This window comes from Aplysia californica, unplaced genomic scaffold (assembly GCF_000002075.1).
Source record: "Aplysia californica isolate F4 #8 unplaced genomic scaffold, AplCal3.0 scaffold00150, whole genome shotgun sequence".
In the NCBI taxonomy this organism is placed as follows: domain Eukaryota; kingdom Metazoa; phylum Mollusca; class Gastropoda; order Aplysiida; family Aplysiidae; genus Aplysia; species Aplysia californica.
Genome location: NW_004797420.1, coordinates 524105 through 544213, shown reverse-complemented (window position 1 = coordinate 544213; position 20109 = coordinate 524105). Strand labels below are relative to the sequence as shown.

At 40.2% G+C, this 20109-nt stretch overlaps 1 protein-coding gene across 1 annotated transcript in view; it reads right to left on the bottom strand.

The window, feature by feature from the left end:
• The window catches only part of LOC101846578 (dynein heavy chain 3, axonemal), a gene marked incomplete in the record, with an annotated part of 78386 nt that overhangs the window by 52665 nt on the left and 5612 nt on the right, over positions 1–20109 (bottom strand). Inside the window, 27 exon segments of the mRNA XM_013081885.2 lie at positions 176–466; positions 1060–1168; positions 1671–1866; positions 2122–2236; positions 2600–2806; positions 3588–3789; positions 5033–5163; positions 5612–5743; positions 6438–6608; positions 6929–7043; positions 7508–7599; positions 8339–8550; positions 9081–9312; positions 9878–10068; positions 10505–10595; positions 11230–11323; positions 11836–12014; positions 12746–12851; positions 13238–13374; positions 13923–14102; positions 14810–15005; positions 15534–15659; positions 16053–16172; positions 17620–17695; positions 18246–18435; positions 18885–19017; positions 19583–19637. Coding sequence (XP_012937339.1) covers positions 176–466; positions 1060–1168; positions 1671–1866; positions 2122–2236; positions 2600–2806; positions 3588–3789; positions 5033–5163; positions 5612–5743; positions 6438–6608; positions 6929–7043; positions 7508–7599; positions 8339–8550; positions 9081–9312; positions 9878–10068; positions 10505–10595; positions 11230–11323; positions 11836–12014; positions 12746–12851; positions 13238–13374; positions 13923–14102; positions 14810–15005; positions 15534–15659; positions 16053–16172; positions 17620–17695; positions 18246–18435; positions 18885–19017; positions 19583–19637 — 4079 coding nt within the window.

The window sequence follows — 20109 nt, the reverse complement described above, 5'->3', positions numbered from 1 at the left end:
CATCTCTCTCTCTCTCTAACACATAAACACACACAAACACGCACACACAAACACACACAATTTAATAATAAGATAAATTGTCAGTCTACAACTGGTGCTTTGTAAAAGTAATACAAAGTGTTGAATCCTGTTATAACATAGTGCACTCATGAAAAGACAGTCAAAAGCCACTGACCTTCAGGTTGTCAGGCAGTTCCTGTCGTCCGGCGTAGCCTGGGTTCATGGTGATAAAGATAGTACAGGTTGGGTCCAGGGAGAGCTCTGTGCCCTCAAAGATGAAGCGCTTGAGGTGAGCTGCGATGGCCTGCTGGATGCTCTGGATCTGCTGGGCAACCACAGACAGCACTTCCAGCTCGATGCGGTTGAACTCGTCGAAACACGCCCACGCACCTGCCTGGGCCAGACCTTTGAAGAACTTGCCCATGGCTTTGTAGTCGAGACCATCAGAACAGTTGAAGACAACGCACTGTGTATGAGAGTGAGAGAGTGAGTGAGAGGGTGAGGAAGTGGAGGGGGAGGGGGGGTGAGAGAGAGAATAAAAGAGAGAGAGAGTGGGAGAGGAAATGAGTGAGTGAGAGAGAAAGAGAGTGTGTGGAGGAGGAAGAGAGAGAGGGAAAGGGGTAGGGGGCAGAATCAGGGAGAGGGAGAGAAAACATTTGTGTGTGTGAGAGAGAGAGGAAGAGGGAATGAGTGAGTGAAAGATAGAGTGTGAGAGAGAGAAGAGAGAAAGAGGGAGAAAATGTGAGCAAGAGAATGAGGTAGAAGGATGGGGGTTAGAGAAAGTGGAAGAAAGTAAGTGAGTGAGAGAGAAAAAAGGATAGGGAATAGAAGGAGTGAAGGGCAGGGAGGGATGGGTCAGTGAAAGAACATTAGTGAGCAAGACAGGGGAGGGGGGAGAGGGAGAGAAGGGGAGGGAGAGAGAGAGAGAGAGAGAGAGAGAGAGAGAGAGAGAGAGAGAGAGAGAGAGAGAGAGAGAGAGAGAGAGAGAGAGAGAGAGAGGGGGGGGAGGTTCTAAATAAGACAGTTCATGTGTATAATAAACATGACCAGGGCACATACCTGTTTGGCCACAGCCTTTGCCAGATCCTTGCTGGTCTCTGTCTTGCCTGTGCCAGCTGGGCCCTCTGGTGCTCCGCCCAGATTGAGCTTCAAGGCTCCCATCAATGTCCTGAAATATATTTTGACATTTGTTTGACTTCTGTAAAAGTACTGGAAGGTTGTTTTGCACTACTTGTGTGTGTATGTTTGGGTTTATATTTTGTTTCTGTGTACATGTTTAACAGAGAGAGTGTGCGTATACTTGCTTCAAGGCTCCCATCAGTGTCTTGGAATACAGTAAGTTATTTTAATATTTTAACCCAGAAGGTTACTTAGCATAATATGTGAGTTTATATGTAAGCCTGTTTGTCAAAAAATGCATGAGCCGCCCACAGTACTTTCATACTATTTTTATTAATAGTGCATGTTGATTTTTACTGACAATCCACAAATTGACCCCAATAATGGTTTTATAACCAAAAAATAAAAAGAATTGACCTACTTCTTCCAGTTTCACAGTTAGAGACTAACACCATCAAAATAAGCAACACCAGAAGGCTTCTACAAATATGCAACCCAAACCACATGCAAAACCTTTGTCCTGTGTGCTCTGCTTCTCCCAATTAACTCACCGGTAGCATCTGTCAGTCAGTGGGGTAATGACGAGTCGTGGAGAATTGCCCAGGTACTCGTACCCATAGGCGATCTCCGTGGTGATCATGTGCACCATCACGTCCTTCTCAAAGTAGTAGCGCATCTGGGCTAGCCAATTGAAATCATGGGAGCTGCGGATGTTGTTCTTTGCCAGGTTATCAAGAACGTCACGGGCTGAAAGAAAAGAAAAGAGCCGGTGATGTGATTCACAAAATACAGGATCCCACTGAAAGATATCAGCGCTATGAGCCACAAGAGATACACTCATGGCAGGATCTAAACTGAGTCAATGGGTACTTAAAATATTTATTACTACAACTATTCATGTAATTATTTCCCACACATTGAGAACACAAACAAGGGACCTATTGTTCAATCGAGCACATTCATTATACCTATACAAACTGATACAACACACATTGTATTTACCGTGTACGTCAATGACAGTGAGAGCTCCAAGAGTAATTCTCGTGCCACTCTCCAGTTTTCCTCTGACAAGCTCCACAATCTGATCAATCTGACGATTGCAGCGCTCCAGATAAATCTGGACAAACCAGAAGATGAAAATGAAAATCAGTCACAAAATAATAAGTTGATCCCTTCACATTCTGATAAAGATGTTCCCCTCAAAAGAATACCTACATTTGACATATTCTGTCCAAGATCAAAGAGTTAAAATAATGAATTAAAAAAAGAAGCCCCATTTGAGTTACTTGTCATGAAGTGCTAGGTTCAAACCAAAAATTGGCTCTTGTGTTTTGACACTTGTATACACACAAAGAAATTGCAAACTCACTTAAATACTCTTATAAAACTTGATAGAACCCGCTGGCAAAATTTTTTTTTAAAATATGATTAAACAGGACCAAAAAAAATGTAGAAACAATAAACAATCCAAAGCTCTCACCTTGAGACCACCTTCATTCTTCATGGCGTCAGTCACTTCCGAGGTCCAGTAGACATTACTGACACAGAGCACCACCTGGCCAGGCCAGTCCACCACCCAGCGTTTGCGGTGTGTGGTCTTGTAGGCCTGCACCGACTCAGTGATGACCTTACGCAGTGATGAGATCATCACATCCTCTACCTGGAGCAGCCACTTCTCCACCATACCCTGTAGGAGGGAAACGTCAAATAATATAAAGTTCGAGCTGGGATTTATGCCAAACATAGGTGAACTCATTCTATAGTGAAACTAAGAAAAAATTGTAACCACATTTTTCCTCAGCACTTATTCACAAAGTCACTGCGTGGGTGCCCAGGAAAAAAAGTCAGATTTGTCACACATATAGAAGAAGACCTGCCAACTATTCTGTGACCAAAAATGGGAGTTTTCCCCCAAAATCCTCCCAGAAAATACAAGTTTGGGAAAAAAAAGTCTCCAGAACTCCAGTAGATTAACTCATTAAATCTGAGCAGCCTTTCCCAGCCACCAAAGCTTCCATAGTTCGTATGAAACCAGTCAAAGAAACTTTTTTTTGCTTGTGATTCTTTAAAATACGAATGATGCATAAGGGATTTTTTTAAAAACTAGTCCTGGGAATGGAGTAGTTTGGGAGGGAGGGGGGGGGAGGTTGAATAGGAATAACAGATCATGAATGGATCTGAGACATATTCTACAGGTCCAAAGTCAATCTATAACCAAAACTGGTAAAGATCATGGCAACTCGCTTTATTCTCTCAAACTTTGAAAAGTCAGAGATTTTATCAGGATTCCATACCTCTGTCAACAGTTTCACTAGACATAATCTACCAAATTACAAAATGCATAGAAATTATAGAATAAAAGTTCTAATCAGAAGATGAAAAACATGTATTGCAAACTCTAGAAATAAAAGCCGATCAATACTTCAGCAAGCATCTCTGAACTTGTTCCACTGCCTGTGCCCACTTACCTTGGCCTTGGCTGGGACGATCATGGACGAGAATGGAACAGTTTCATTCTCAGCAGAAATCATGCCAATAATTTCCTCATTTTCAGTGAACTCCAACTTTGCAATGCCCTCAAAGCACTTCTTCAAATGCGGCTGTACGCGCAGTGGGTCTTTGGTCTCTGACAGAATCTCCAGCAGCTCGTCATTTGACAGGAAAAAGAATCTGTGACAGTAGAACAGCACTTGAAGGAATTTGTTACAAACTGTGTTAAATCACCCCCCCCCCCCCCCCCCCCCCCAAAAAAAAAATTTTTTTAATTAGAAAAAGATTACATTCAATTCACATTTGCATAGACTGCTGAAGAAAAAGCTAAATCAAACCAGCAAAAAATCATAAGCTATGATGCATTTTAAAACAAATTATTCTAAATAACTAAATATTCAAACTGAGCTCACGATATACTGAAGAAAAGGCAGTAGTTTGAATATGGAAGACAACCCATTTTGTCATTACGCTCAGCACTTGAACTTTCCTTCATTTTCTCACATGTTTCTTTAATTATTCTTATGAGTTCAAGGAAAACACAAGAACTGTCATTTAAGAGAGGAGGAATAGGATTTGGTTGATCAAAACCATGCTCTAACTCTAATAGGTCAGAAGTTATGTCCTTGGTACGCTCACTTTATTTTCCTCTGTTCACATGACTGAAAAAGACTACTTAGTGTCTGGCAGAGACAGAAGCATATGTGTTGCGACGAGGTGGAATCAGGTGTTCATCCATTTTAGGGCATACAGGGTTATTGGTATCATCTTAAAGCCTGTTTATTTGCCTTCCTTTAGATAAAAAAAAATATAAATCTAAGTTGAATAGAGGTCGAAATATTTGTGATTAAAGGAGGTCAGGGTCGCTCGCTTGGTTTCAGAGGTAAAATTAGCGAGTAAATGGCCGCCAAAGTGCTGAGAGTCCTTGGAAAATGAAAATTTATGTTTTTTGAGCCTTTAATCAATATTTTTCAGTAAAATCCACACAAAAATATGTTTTAAATAGATACAAAAAGTGTTGAGCAAAAAAAAGACAATTAGAAAAAAAATTGCCCATCAGCCCAAAAATGCAGATATTATTTTGACAAGCCATTGATTTCACCACGATGCCTCACATATGAAAGGTAGTCTGACATTGTGTGAAAGAAGTTTATTAAGAATGAGGGAGGATGGAAGTGAGAGGGGCAGGGGGATTGCTCCCTGGCAACTAGCTCTAACCTACAGCTTCATCATTGTTTACACATCACAGCAACAATACTGCTGCCCCTTCCCCCCTCTCCTTAATCTACTTATTCTCATCACAAACACCTATCACAGACCAAACACATGAAATCTCAACATTAAACTACAACTCAACAATGGACCAATAAGGGCCATGACACATGAGGAGAAGAGGAGGTCAAGAGGTCAAAGAGTGACTCACCGGGGGAAAAACAGCCTCTTCTTCTCCAGGTAGGCATTGAGTCCTTTCTGGATCTCCTCCAGCAGGACGTTGGCTTCCTTCAGTCGTCCCAGCATGTTGTTCTGGCCCGTGGCCACAAGACAGTTGGTGTCCTGTTGACAGACGGAAACAGTAATCTAAAAGGAACAGGCCAGCCTCTGGAGTTATTGTGAAGTTTTATGAGCCTTCATGGGAGTAATGTGCCATCATTTTATCAAATCTGTTGAACCTGTACATTCTAACTCGCAGTTGAAGGTCACCAGCTGATGAAAAGAAATTTCTTTTACCAACTATGAAACTCAAAACAATGAGTGAAAGGACATTTGTATATCATTGTCCCAAGATCTAGAATATTTTGACCAGTTGTTTAAGAGAGATCAAATCTTTTTTACTTATTCAAATTCTGCTAAATTCATTTCTGCTTTAAAATTACTCACATATATGTGTATATATTGAGCACTGTATAAATGCCATATATTATTATCAATAGGCCTATGCTATATAAATACACATCTGAATTTTTTAATTAAGCGTTTAGTGGACGTAGTGCAGGCAAAATACCTTGCTAGTTTCAGTCATGATGTCACGCCAGTAGCTGTCCACGATGCCAAACTTGCGTCCCTCCTCTGGCATCTGGGCCATGATGTCCTCAGAGCTGAAGATGGGCTCCAGGTACAGCCATGTGGCTTGGACCTGTTCAGCCATGGGGAGAGAAAACCAGATGGGATTGGGGAAGGGAAGAATGGACGATGCAAAGTTGGAAGGGTATGGGAAGGACATGTATGGGGAGATGGATGGAACAGGGATGGGAGAGCAGTGTGATGTATGTGTAAGGGGGTGGGGAGGGGTGAGGGGATGCAAAGATAGATACAAGAGATGAAGCTCACAAAGGGAACAGAAAGCCTTATGGTGTTACTTCACATAGAACAGGACTTTTACCTTCCCTACTCACTATCCCCAACTCCTTATATTGAACTATGAAACACCTGAAGTAGATATACACATTCTACCTACTGGAATCAAGCAGTACTAAGATCAGGCTTTTTGAAAGTAAAGAGAAGCAAATCAATACGATAATGGCCATTTAGTACTAAGAAAAAGCAAGACAGACAAAAAGAAACAATAGACAGAGTGTATAGAGGTAACACCTTCCACTGGCTCCTTTCAATTACCAGCAAATTAGAACAAAACCCCAGAATGACTGTCTCTTAAAAAATGTCTTTAAAAATCCTGAACCCCACTTCAGTGTTGAAACTAACCTTTAACCTTTCTGTATATTCAGAATGAGCATAATCCCATGCTAAAGCATGCCCCCCAAAAAACCCATCCCCTCCATAGTGCACGGAACAAGCTTGACCCAAAGACCCCTGATTCTATGACCTCTGACCTTGAGCCACTCATCAATGATGTCTTGCATGAGGACCAGCTTCTCCTCCCACTCCTTCATCTCCACCTCGAAGGGCTTGATGAAGGGTGAGCCTCGCATGGTCTGGGCCTTCACAATGTTGTCGTCTAGTAGAGCTTGGATGTCATCCAGGGCACTCAGGATGTCCACTCCCTGGAGATAGTTGAGGGGGGGGGGGGGGGGAAGAACAGTAGGGCATGGTCAGTGACATATGAGTTAGGACATATTGGTAGGAAAAAATGAGCTGTGACTGATGAGTTGAGATATACGTAAAAGGACATATGGACAAGAACAGATAAGTTGAGACTTATGTAAAAGGACGTATTCTACAAATCTGGAGTTGCGCCTTCCGTCAGTAAGACAGAATATCTTTTTTATCCGTCTGCACACTCAATGTTTGCGCAGGCAATTTGAAACCGCAACACCTATTGTGTCTCTGACAGATGCTACCACAAGAAAGCCCCATGACTGACCGTGTCTCTGTAAGCCACAAGTTCAAATCTGAGGTCCTTCCAGTCGTCCTTCATCTTGGTCAAGGCTTTCTCTAGAGAATACTCCTTGGCTGCACTGGCTCCAATCTCTTCCAGTCTGCAGGTCAGAAATGGGGAAGGGGGTAGGGTATTCTTATCTCAAGTATGCATCCTTACAGAAATATCAAAATCAAATGAAACCAAAGTGATTCAGTTCCTCAACACATTTCCTTATGTGTCAGTCTTGATGCAATAAAGTGAAAAGGTAGCATAGAACAAAACTTATTTTAGCTGTCACAATAGAAAATGTCAAGCTAAAGTGAAAGAGGTTTGCTCTAGTCATGACTCACTGGAGCAGAGTGAGAAAGGATTTTCCAAATATCAACATATTGTCTTTGAAATCTAGCTCTTCATGGTCGATTTTTTTTTTATATTAGTACAAGTTAATCTCCAAATTTTCACAAAAACCAAATCTGAAAAAGCTAAGCTAAAAACAGACAAAAGTGTTCAACAAATTACACACATTGATATTGGAAAAGCCAAGGGATTAAGGAGAACAAATTTGATGAAAAGCTGACATACCTGGCCAGGTGTTTCTGCAAGCCATACTCCAGCATTTCTGCCAGAGATGTGGTCTCCTTGGGTCGGAGGTCGAACCCAACGATCTCACTCATCTGAAGTGAATAAAAAATTACACTTACTACAGGTATACAAGAGATGGCAAGGGAGCAAACAATTATATCTTGAGATAACACTTTTTCACAGGGAAACAAATGACAGTACACCTTAGGTTGCAGAGTCTTTACTTTCATAAACAGTCGAGAAAGGCTGTGAAGAAAATAATACAATGAGGGGCGGTGTGGGAGCAGGTTAGTCTTTTTGCTCCTCCTGAAAAGTTATGTTTTGAAAATTTGACAGTTATGTGTCATACTCTATGAAAAGTATCAACATTAAACACATGATCAAAAAATGAACAAAATAGCCAAGATGCAACAAAATATTATTTAGAAAAGCAGATAAAGGAGAAGCAAGAACTAAGAGTATCCTCATTTGGCTTCTACTACAGTTTGTATTGCTCTGAACAATATTGCATCCCTTTCTCCTCTTGCCTTCTCCACCAGTCAAAGTGATTTTGTTTCACTTTGAAATCAGAATTTTAATATTTAACAGTGCCTAAGAAGAAAGTTGCATATGTCTGGGTTATAGAGTTACCTATTCACGACTTCAGTGCTTTCTTGTCATATCTTCATTTTTTTTTAACATTGAAAATGTGACTTCTTCTTAAGCTTCCTCTTTGTTATGAACTGTATTCGCTGTTATTAAAAATGGAAATACGACAAGAAAGCACTGAGGTCGCGTATTATGAATGTCTTTGCAAAATGTCTGTCATGTATGTCTGGATTATAGAGTTACCTGTTCCCAATGTCTGTCACGTATGCCTGGGTTACAAATAGTCTGCAAGATAGGCATGTTGGCTTTGAACCTGTCAATCTTAGCCTTGACTGTGGTGGCGATATGCCGGGGTCCCTGCTGGTCTGAGAAAGTCTTGACCAGTTTGTACATTGAGCGCCACATGTCCCCAACCTCGTTCTCAATGTCTTCTGAATTGAGTTCCTTGAAGGGGCCTGAGGAAAAGAAGGAGGAATACAGTATACCAGATCTTTTTTATTAAGGGTTTTTATTTGGCAAATGGATTGCAAATAATTCAGTAAGATTAATTATCTGTCAAAGTCTCCCTGTCGTGAAAGTAAATTTTGGAATGTTGTGATAAAAGGAAAATTACAATCTTTTGCCATGAAAGTATGCTTCATTGGCATTCACCCATTTGAGATATTTTTAGTTTACTACACACATGTAGAGTGGAGGTTATACCCTGACTGATATGTTTCAATTCTAATCTGATTCATATACTTACAAAGAAAAATAACTTTAGTGGGACTCCCCTGCACCCAGATCAAACCTTTCTGTTCTAAATTGACAATAACCTACAAGACTTAAGTCATTATAAGATTTTGCTTTCCGCATCTGACAAAAAAATTCCAACAAAAAAAAAAAAATTATCATTTAGATTCGTTTTTGTAACTAAAAGAACTCACAGGCTTCTGAAGAGAAAAGAGTGCTTGTTATTTTAAGTCCCACCCTGAAGGCCACCTACCATTGGTCCAGGCCTCGCTTTTAAGGTTGAAGTTGTAGGCAGTGCGCCAGAGTTTGTCGTACGGCTCCTTCAGCGTAAACATGTTTTGTAGCTGCGGGAACTCTGTGACCTCCCACTCCAGCAGACGCTCCTCGTCCTGCAGACCCTCAAGCTCATCGCGGGCGGCTTCCAGATTGACTTGAAGTGTGCTCAACACCTCCACATTGTTCTTCATCTCGTCCTGACCCATGAACTACAATAGAAAGGAACATATACAGACATTTTAATTGACATACTTTGAGTTTGAAATCACATGCCAATTAAAGTAAAAGATATCCTCCAAAGAGAAAAAAGGGGGCTTTTGTAGAGATGCCACATCTGTGCAAACTATGTCCACAGTATAGTTCTCTTTTGAATTCATACGTTATGGGAAAAAAAATAACACCCCCCCTCCCCATTCCCCCTCCCCCCCCCCCCCAAATCCAACTCATGATTACCATCATTTCCTTTCTCACCCTGCACCATGGTATAGGGCCACGAGCAAACATTTTCCACCTTTCTCTATCCTGGGCTAGTCTCTTGATGTTATTCCATGTCTTCTCACTTTTCTGTACATCAATTTAATAGACAAGATTTTAGGGGTTTTTTGCCAGAAAGATACGCCCCCTCCCCACCCTCCAATTATTCACTCACACATACATAACAAGACAGTTAACAGAAAGAAAAAGACTAGAGAGTAAAAGAGACCACAAGCTGCATCCACCAACCACCCACTGATCACAGCACCCACAAGGGACTTAGGAACAGGGAGGACTTACTTCTTTCCTTCTGAAAGAATCCACCTCCTTGCCATATCCATCAATCTTCTCTTCGAAGGCGGCGACACGCTTCTTAAGCTCCTCCTCGATTTGTTGCCTCTTGCTCATGATGCGTCCTTGGCTGTGATCCAGGATGGTCGTGATCTGGCTTGGCCAATGGAACGTCACTGTGTTCAGCTTGATGTCTTCCTCTGATGGACAAAACATTTGCTCATTTGTGTTTTTGTTTAAGATATGCAGAAAGACGTAAATACAATAGTGCCCCTTGTCTACCTTTCAACACTAAACATTTCAGTTTAAGGTAACTTTTCGTATTCACCAAAAAGTACGCTTCTGAACAACCTTGAAACATGTGTGTGCTTGCGTCCCTATGAAAGACTAAATTTGCATAAATGCCCACTTGAAGAGTTGCTGACATGCATAAAATTTTAATGCCACACAGAAAATACAAAACTGAAACAGAACATGCTTTGCTTACATGTTTTGTTTAGTTTCAGCTTCTGTAGCACACTGACCCAATAATGGATACTTAGTGCAGGGAAAAACAACCAGGGCAGATGAACAACAAAAGAAGTAGAACAGACTAAGACATGAATACAAGGATGACCCCTAGAGATCTCTGCTTACGTGGGAAGTCAGCATAGTCAAGGAGGAACTTCAAGCGGTTTCCGGCCTCTTCAACCTCATCCAGCAATTTGTAAACTGAAACGTCACTGGACTGTGGAGGACACAAAAGAACGCACATGGAATCATGGAGGGGAAGTGACAAACAGTACAGATGTTATAGTGATGGATTGTAAATATTTTACACCCCTCTCAAGTAACTTTGATCTCACCTATCAGGGTCGGTTTAAATTTTAGTAAGAGTTCTACAGCACCTGCAACACAAATATGTCATATAAGTTTTGAAGATAAGAAGTGTTACAGGAGAGCACCCGCCAACTACCCATCGCCAGAGTTAAATTAGGCTGAGGGGGAAGCCACATCAAAGCAGACATGGAACAAAGATATTCAACACACCAGTACGTCAGAATGAGAGGCACAGTAAAATCAGAGGTAGAGACAAACAAAACAAGATACAAAAGAACAAAACAAAAAGACATAGCAGAAACAGCAGAATATGAGAGTGACAGAAAGTAAAAAAAGAAGAACAGCTTTCCCGATCCAAAACGATCTTTATATGAATTAAGACATCAGGGAGTTAGAAAAAAAGAAGATATTCACAATAAATTTCTTACATGAAATGAGTTCTTGACAATATGTTAAAATCTGAAGTTTATATATGTATACCAGGACAAAAAATTCCCACGTGAGAGAAAAAGAAAGCACGTATTTCTGATGAAGACAATTACCATTTTGAGAAAATCTTGTAGATCCACGAGGTCTTTGGTAGACTCCGGGATGATCTGAACACGATCCTGAATCTCCTCATATCGCTTGCATAGCCTGTGGACAATAGGTAATGCTTGTTTGTAAGTTTTTTTGACCTTTTGTTAGTTTTATATATATATATAATAATTTTTTTTGTGCATGTGGCTTTGTGTGATGGCATATGTGCATGTTATTGTATAAACATTTTTACCTAAATAAGTGATTTATCTGTACTTGTCCCAATATGCCTATTGTAAGCACTTTCAGCTGTTTGTATGTGTGTTTTTGTGTTCATGATTGCTAGCATATGTATGAATATGTGCATGTATGTGTATGTAAGTGTGCATTAGTATGTGTAAGTGTGTGACTGTATGTGTAAATGTACCCATACAAGAAAGGATGCATGTATTTGATTACGTATAATGAAGTGAGTTTGTTTGAATTGTGCAAAAGTGTCTTCCTGTTACAGTTGAATTCAATCTAAGAACTGAACAGCCAGATCAACATCAGAGTTGAAATTTGTGCATTTGTGGGAAGGAGAGGGGTGAGTGGAGAGGACCGGGGGTATAGGATAATATATGACTCACGCCCTGTTCAGGTCTCTGTTCTCGTCCACTTCAAACATCACCAGTTTGTCCTTCAGCCGCTGCGCCCGCATGCACATTTCTGCATTAAACTGGACACAGTCTAGACAGAACATGCTCAGGGGGGCTGTGATTCGCAGGAGAGCTATCTCATCTTTCAATGCTTGGTAAGAGTCAATTTTCTGTTGGGAGTATTTCAGTTGAATTGAGGCTAGAGAGAATCAAATCTGTATAATGAATGTTGCAGATGTTAAAATTCACTCACTTGATCACTCAGTACTTCACTGACTCACTCACTAGCTCATTCACTCATTTACTCATTTGCTCACTCCATCATTCACTCTTTGACTCAGTCCCTAGCTGACTCACTCTCTCACTCCTACTCTCTCTGTCTCTCTCTTATTTACTGACTTGTTCATTTCTTTACCTATTTACTCTAGAAATTTCTCTATTTGTCTTTTCTCTCATTACCATCAAAATTACATCTTCACAAAGAGACTAAATTCTAGTCTCCAGCAATTCTTGCGATCCAGTCAAAATCAGGACCTGGAAGTTGATTAGCTCAGTTGAAACCATACTCTAGGCTGTGGTGTAGTGACGCTGGATAAAATCCCAAACAAGGCTTTTTTAAAGGTCTAGACTCTCCACCAGTGTGGCTCATTTTTGTTTGCGATAGGAGTTATATCAGAATAGGTCTAATAACTTCCATAATGAAATGGTAAAGTTTTAAAGCAGTCATAAGAAAAATCACCTTGATTTTCTTTCAACATATACAAAGGCTATTTTTAGAAGAAAAAAAAATGGCAAGAGACAAATAAACAATCTTGACCAAGGGGAGAAAAAATAAGAAGCACCCATACACCACACATTCTGTAATAGGTAAACACGAAAGGACAAAATACAAAACACTCACACTCTTGAAGGCTGCGATGGAGTGTGTCTGTCTGAGGAAGGCTGAGATGTCCTGATCAGCCTTGTTGTTCAGCAGGTCCGAGTATTTCTTGTACACATTCAGGTACCTGGAGACGCACAGACAAACGAGTGTTACCATTATGCAGCATTGTGGTTCAAGGCCACGCTAGAAACACAACAGCACAACATTTTTTTCTTCCCACTTACACAACAATTTCAACCTGCACCTATATGGCTATAAGTTTTGTTTCTCTTTTTTATTTATAAGTACAAGGATACTGACACAATACTGACCACAGACTGCCATCAGTAAGTAGCTAGATGGCATAGAGAACTTACACATAGCCATACCAACACACTCAGAGACATACTCAGAGACACACTCCGAGATACACTCAAAGACATTTTCAGAAACACACTCAAAGACACACTCAGAGAAACACTCAAAGACATACTCACAGACGCACTCAAAGACACTAAGTGACACACTTACTTCTGTGGCCCGACAGTGTTAGTCTTGAAGATCTCCATGGCCTTGTCTGTATAGTCTGTGACAAGACTCTCCTCAATCTTGACCGAGCGCAGAAGTAACCTTTGACCTCTCATGTCCGGGAACAGTTCACACTCCACCTATAATGACAATGACAATGAAAATCTTCCTCAATCTTTCTGGGAGAAATTAAAATTTGTCTTGGTCGTGTACAATGGCAGCGGTGTTACAAAAGTCAGGTGGAAAAGGTCAGGGAAATCCAAACAGGAGGTGAAATGTCTGCTACACAAACAGAAACTGTGTCATTTGATCTTCCAACTTTTCCGTCTGTGCTTCATAAAGTAATCAGAACTAGGCCACAAGGTTCTCATAAAAGTTTTGAGAAAAATGTTAAAGCGCTTCAAGGTGGCTAAAAAATGAATGACAGCATAAACATGAACATCAATCATAGAAACAACAGCAGCATCAACAAAAAAACAAGAACAACATTAACAACCACAATGTCAACAAAAGCAGTAGCATCAACAGCATCAACATCAACAGCACCAACACCTGCAAAAATGACAAAAATAGCAACAGTAACATTAACAACCACAACATCAGCAAAAGCAGTCACATCAACAGTAATAACATCAACAGCAAAATGACAGTTGTGACAACAACAATGGTGATAACAATCTAAACTCACTCTCGTCAATCCTTCCCCACTGGCGATGATCTCGGAGAAACACCTGAGAATGATATCCCGAAGCTCCCTGAATGGAGGGTCGAAGATGATTTTGGGCTCCTCTATCTTCAACTTGATGATCATGATCTGCTTCTGTACGTACGCCAACTCATCATAGTCTTCTCCGAAGTCATTGCCAGCCTGTGGATGTGGACAGATACGTGCATATCAGAGAAATGCATACACATCATACAGAGAAATATGTAGCTTAAATATCATACACAGAGATACAAAGACATCATACCAAGAGATAAAGATATTATACAGAGATAGATAGATATTTATAAATATATATATATATATATGTATATACACATCATACAGAGAGAAACACATAGATTGCACTGGAATTTTGTCTCTTGTTATGATGATGATAATGATGCTTTGACCACATGAGAGGAGAGAGTGATTGTAGCAATTGAAAAACACTCGGCAAATGACTGCTAGGCAGAGCTCACCTGTTTGCCTAAAATAACGTTCTGTGTAGCATGCAAATTTCATTATCAAATTTCACGCCAACTCCTCTCCATTCACCCAGGTTGCGCAGTATATGGTAAAGTACCTCAAAATAAAGTATTGCCCTGAGCTCAAATTGAGTTCTTAGGAGGATTTCTACGTTTAGGCAGGTTCTTAGGATGCAAGTTATAGTGGAAGAATTCTGTTACACTGTAAAAGTAGGTTTTTCAACAGACTGTGTTCCTACGCAAAATATTCTTAAATAGAGACCACTCTACATAAATTATACAAACAGATATACGTCATACAGAGTGATACACTCATGTCATTAAGAGAGATACATCCCTTAAAAAAAAACTATTTTTTAGTGAACTATCTTTGACCGTTCTTACCTCGTAACGCTTGAAAAAGTCGAGGAAGTCGGACAGCGAGTTGATGACCATGGACCGTAGCTGCAGAGACATGAGCGAGGCCACACAAGAGAAAAACTCTTGGACCAGGTCGGTACTGTCACGCTCCCCCGGGGGAACCAGGTCCTGCCACACCTCCTTGTAATCCACAAACAGCTTGGCGCATGTTGGGATCCAACTGGAATGACCCAGGACAGGATGTGGTATGATGAAATGAAGAGAAGAGGGAAATACTCAAGACATTTTTATTTGTTCACAAGGGAATTATAACATTTAAACAAGGGTCCAAAAGGAAATATAAAGACTTTTCAGGGCGAAAATGGAAAAATTACATTACGAAAAAGTAGGTGAGGGTCCTGTAAAGGTGAATTAGTGCTGTGAAAAGAAAGTCAACGGACATAGAAGGTGAGAAAAGAGGTGTACTCAAGAGAATGTGCAAAAAGAAATGAACAGGAGAAGGTGGAAGAAGAGCTGACCAGGGGAAGGTGAGCCAAAGAAGGTGAGACAAAAGGTGAGCCAGAAAAGGTGAGATAAAAGATGAGCTGGAGAGGGTGAGACTAAAGATGTGCATAGAATGTGTGAGTGGGGCAGAATGTGAAAGAAGAGGTGCGCTGGAGTGAATGTGATGGCAAAAAAGAAGAGAAGAGAAGAGGTGAGCTGTAGACAGTGAGACAAGGGCTGGGCAGAAGATGGTCACATGACTCACGTCTTTCTGAGAAACTCGTGGGCCTCCCAGCACTGCGTCTTGACTAAGGACTCAAACTCCATGGGCAGAAGGGGCAGGTCAGCAGCCAGGAGTTTGTCCAGGTTTACAAAGCGCAGGTGGCAAAACCTGGCAAACAGACCCCAAAACACTTGTCTAATGATTGTTTGTTAGTAAGCTATTATGAGAAAAATAACAGTTTCATAAAAATACAAATCAAATACAATCTAATATATGTAAACTGACTCACTGTAACTGGCATTTTCTCACATTTTTTGGTTTACTTAAGCACATACAGTGCCCTCAGATGCCCCAAAATGTATATCATTACAAAACAATGCCTACTACAAAAACTGAGTGGGAGATCTACAGATGTGTGAAACATTCTAATTCATTGAAAAATACCAACATTGAAAAGAAAAGCAAGTACAAAATTGGGAGAGCATGCATTCAAAAGATACTCTCTGAAACAGATGAAACTTTGTAATGGCGAGATGAAAACCTCAAGTCCTGTACACTTACTCGTTATACCACAGGTACTGTAGTTTCAGCATGATGGGGTTGGTGATGAACAAGTGCTGCTCATTGAAGGACTTGCGGCTGGCATAAGTGAAGTGCCAGGGCACAGGGGCACGAATCACTCTGTGAAATTACACAAAGTTTTAAACAGGTCAACAGGTCAATTGAGCATTCACAGGGTAGAAAGGCGCTATATAAATGTGATCTATTATGAGTTAGAGTAAAGAGAAGCACTGCAACACAAAAAGGGTCATTACATGTAGTGAAAGAGCATGACAGACAGACAGAAACAATAAAGAGAAAGAAAAGAAGTGGATAAATGCGGGGAACCCTCCAACCATCCACAATCCATTATCACTGTTATCAAAAGCTTTCAGTTGGATCTAATTCTAACTGAGACCAATAAGACTTGCATTGTGCTAGGACCCAAACTGTGACAAAAAAAACCCCAGAAAATGAGAAGCAGATGAGGCATACTACACTACAGAACTACCCACCCCACAGATAACAAAAGGTAAAAATTCCACGATTGAGGAAGGTCGGCTGGGCCTTGGAAATATTTTTCAAAAACACAGTTCAACTGCATAACAGGCACATTTCTCCTCATAACTGCTGTATGTCTAATTGAAAAGGAAAATATCTCAACTCTGAGACCCTCTCTTTTATAAGATAATTGACAAGCAGGGAGTGCCATTCATGTGCAGAGATCATATGTGCCAGAAAAACTTCCAACAGCAACACAAAACTACTGCATGTGGTCAGTCAAGAATGTAAAGCCATAACACGGTATTGTTTTTTTTTTCTGATTAACATTGTCAGTTTTGTCTGGTGTTTAGCTTCCTGTGAATCCCGCCACACACACACACACAGGGCAACAAGCAAGAAGCTTGTACATGAGATTCTAGATGAAGCTGGCTGGCTTCATGCCCCTCCCCTTTTTTAAAACTCTCACAAACCAGATCATAAAATAAATAAATGGGTTAGAAAACTGTAGTACAACAAAATACAACTGTATTTTAAAAAACCCATGCCAAACAAAGTAACCCAACTTGATAAATAAATGTGAAACGACGTGGTGAAATCAGGAACTCATCAAAATCATGTAATTAAGGAAACCGGCATTTTTCTGGTCGTTGGGCAATTTTTTTCGAATTTTCTTTTTTGACTCAACACCTTCTATGTCCATTTAAGAACGTATTTCTGTGTGAATTTTACTGAAGAACATTGATCGAAGGCACCAAAAAAATGTTTAATTTGACTTTCCTAAAACGCTCAAGCATTGGAAGTCATGAAACTTTGGCGGCCATTTTCTCACTAAATTTACCTCTGACACCAGGAGCCCCCACCTCCTTCAATAGCACATATTTGCCAAATGCAAAACAAATGAATAAGCTTTAAGGTAATACTCCATATGCCCAAAAATTGATGAAAGCGTGATTCCATCGCGTCATGACACAAATAATAAAGTAAGTGAAGATTGATAAGCACAAATGTCCCTCCCCCATCCCAAAAAAGAGCAGATCTGACTCCTTTGGCCCACAGTAAAAACCATTACACAGAATAGACTTACTTCTGAGAGAATGGCTTTGGTGTCCACTCAATGTGCAGTCTTTTCTTCTCTGTGCTGTCCTGTAGGATGTAATCCACTGAAACGACAAACACAATGTTAACAGACACTTGTGCATCACAAAAGACACTCACACATCATAACAGCCACTCATTTAGAGAAAAAACCAGAGAAAGGCCATTGCGTTTTGTACCTCGTGGCAGCTTAGAGATCAGATGAAGTGCACCACACAGGAACAACTGAACCTAAACTTCCCCCATGTTAGCCGAGCAGATAACCAACAGAGCTGCTGCAGCCAGCTCAAAAACTCGGGAGCTGTAACAAAACACAAAACTAAGGTATCCATAAAGGTTTTTACCCGATGGTCACTATGAGAGAAAAAATCTCCCCGTGACTTCGACTGTTGTTTAAAGAAAAGTTAAATGGACAGTTTGATTCTCAAAACTGGCTTTAAAAGATTACTATGATTCATAAATTAGACAACTATACTTGTAGATAGGAAACAAAAAATGAACAACGGACTATTTAACTGTCTGTCTCAAATCACTAAACCAAAGACAAAGGCAGTATGGAAGTTAGCACGATCTTTATGTTAGTGACTTTGATCAAGCTACCAAAGTATCACTGACCAATGCACTTGCGAGCACTCATTTCGTAGTCGCTGGCAATCTCTTCACGCAGGTCACTGTACATGGGCTGCAGATGTTTGGCCGTCAGTAGGTGGGCAGGAACCAAACGTTCGATGTTCCGCAGCTGTTGGCTCTCTTGTGGGGCCAACATGGACACAGCAATGCCTTTACGAATGTAGTAGTAGTAGCGCTGGACACAGAATATCACGGGCCCCGACAAGATGGTGGGGGGAAGTGGGTGGGTGGATGGTGATGGGAAGAGGAATGGCAGGATAGTTGAAATATTAGAAAACTATATCACAATGAACCAATGATGAGCACAAGAACATTTGATTCTATATCTGTTGTCTTCATTCTTATTCATCTTCTTTTACACAGTTCAACACAGTGTATGTTTAATATACATACCAGTGGAATCCATCTAACCCCTCCCATTAAATCCATATTTAAAACAAAGATAAGTATTCATGATGTGGGACCTATCAATGGAACCCACAAACATTTCATGCTCAAACTGGCTAGATGAATAGTAAACACAGAGGCAGTGTAAAGTGTAAAGAATTTCAGTCTTTTACAGCCTTTATCTGGTCCACCATCTACAGGGAAAGAAAAGGTTGCCTCCCCTGCTGCAAGCTTTACCTCAAGGTCTCGCTCCGCAGGCTCACCAACATTCTTGATCTGTTCATTCTCAATGGCTGCCATGATGTCCATTTGTTCAGTTGGGGTCAGGGGTCGGCTGGGAGGAAGCTCTGCCTTCACAAATTCTTCCTCTCTGGCAAAGACAAATTTTTTTTAAATGCTGGAGAAAACCAGAGCATTCAAACAAGATTTTGAACACATGTATAAAAAAATAATAATTCATTTTTTCCAGCCTTGCAAAGCCAAAAGACTTTTGCATTGAGCCTAAAACCCAAATAACACATCAAATAATTAAACAAACTTTTCAAATTTATCAAAACTTGATATAAAAACTCTCATGATGTTGGTTTATGTGATCTGCAGTAAGCTGTTTTTAAATATCCATGGTTTTACAAATTTAATTGGACACTGACTCAAAAATGATCACAGTACGTATGGTACAAACAGTTTTAACAACCACAGTCCTTCAGCTTTTTGCAAAGCGCGGCACAAACAATTTGGACACTGATAAACACATATCACTGGCAATCCTCTTAACTATAACCTCCCAGGTTGCTAGAACAAGATTTCCACCCACACAGACTTTATTTATTATTTCTATCCCATAGACCCTATAACTGGTTGCTAGGAAAAGCTGTCAATCTTCACAGACGCAATTACTCATTGCTAGAATTATTCCAACTCAAACAATCACATACTCATCAGCTGGTGACAGCCTCTTTTTCTTCCTCCTTGGAGATGACACTTTGTCTCCTGAAAGAGAAAAAGAAATGTCAGTTTGGATATCAAGAAAATAACTCTGTTTTTCTCAAATTGACAAAGAAAAGAATATATTCAGAAGCAGGTTCCATTCATAGGACTTCAAACAAAAACAAAAATATCTCTTATCAGTTTTAAGTCTTTTGATAGAACAAAATTAAACATGGAATTTACACCCAAAGTAAAATAAGAGTCCATCCAGAAGAAGCCTCTATTATTAAGAGATTATTATTGTGAATATTTAAGACTGACTTTTTCATGTTGACACATTTTTCATGCGGTTAATAACATGACAGCATATTAGCACAACATGATACTTTCGGAGGAAAAACATACCTACAACACTCAAAGGACAAATCAAATAAATCTTTTCATATTCAATTCACACTTGTGCATCCTGTTTATAAGTGAACTATAAAATATGCGTGCGCGCACACACACACATACACACACACACACACACACA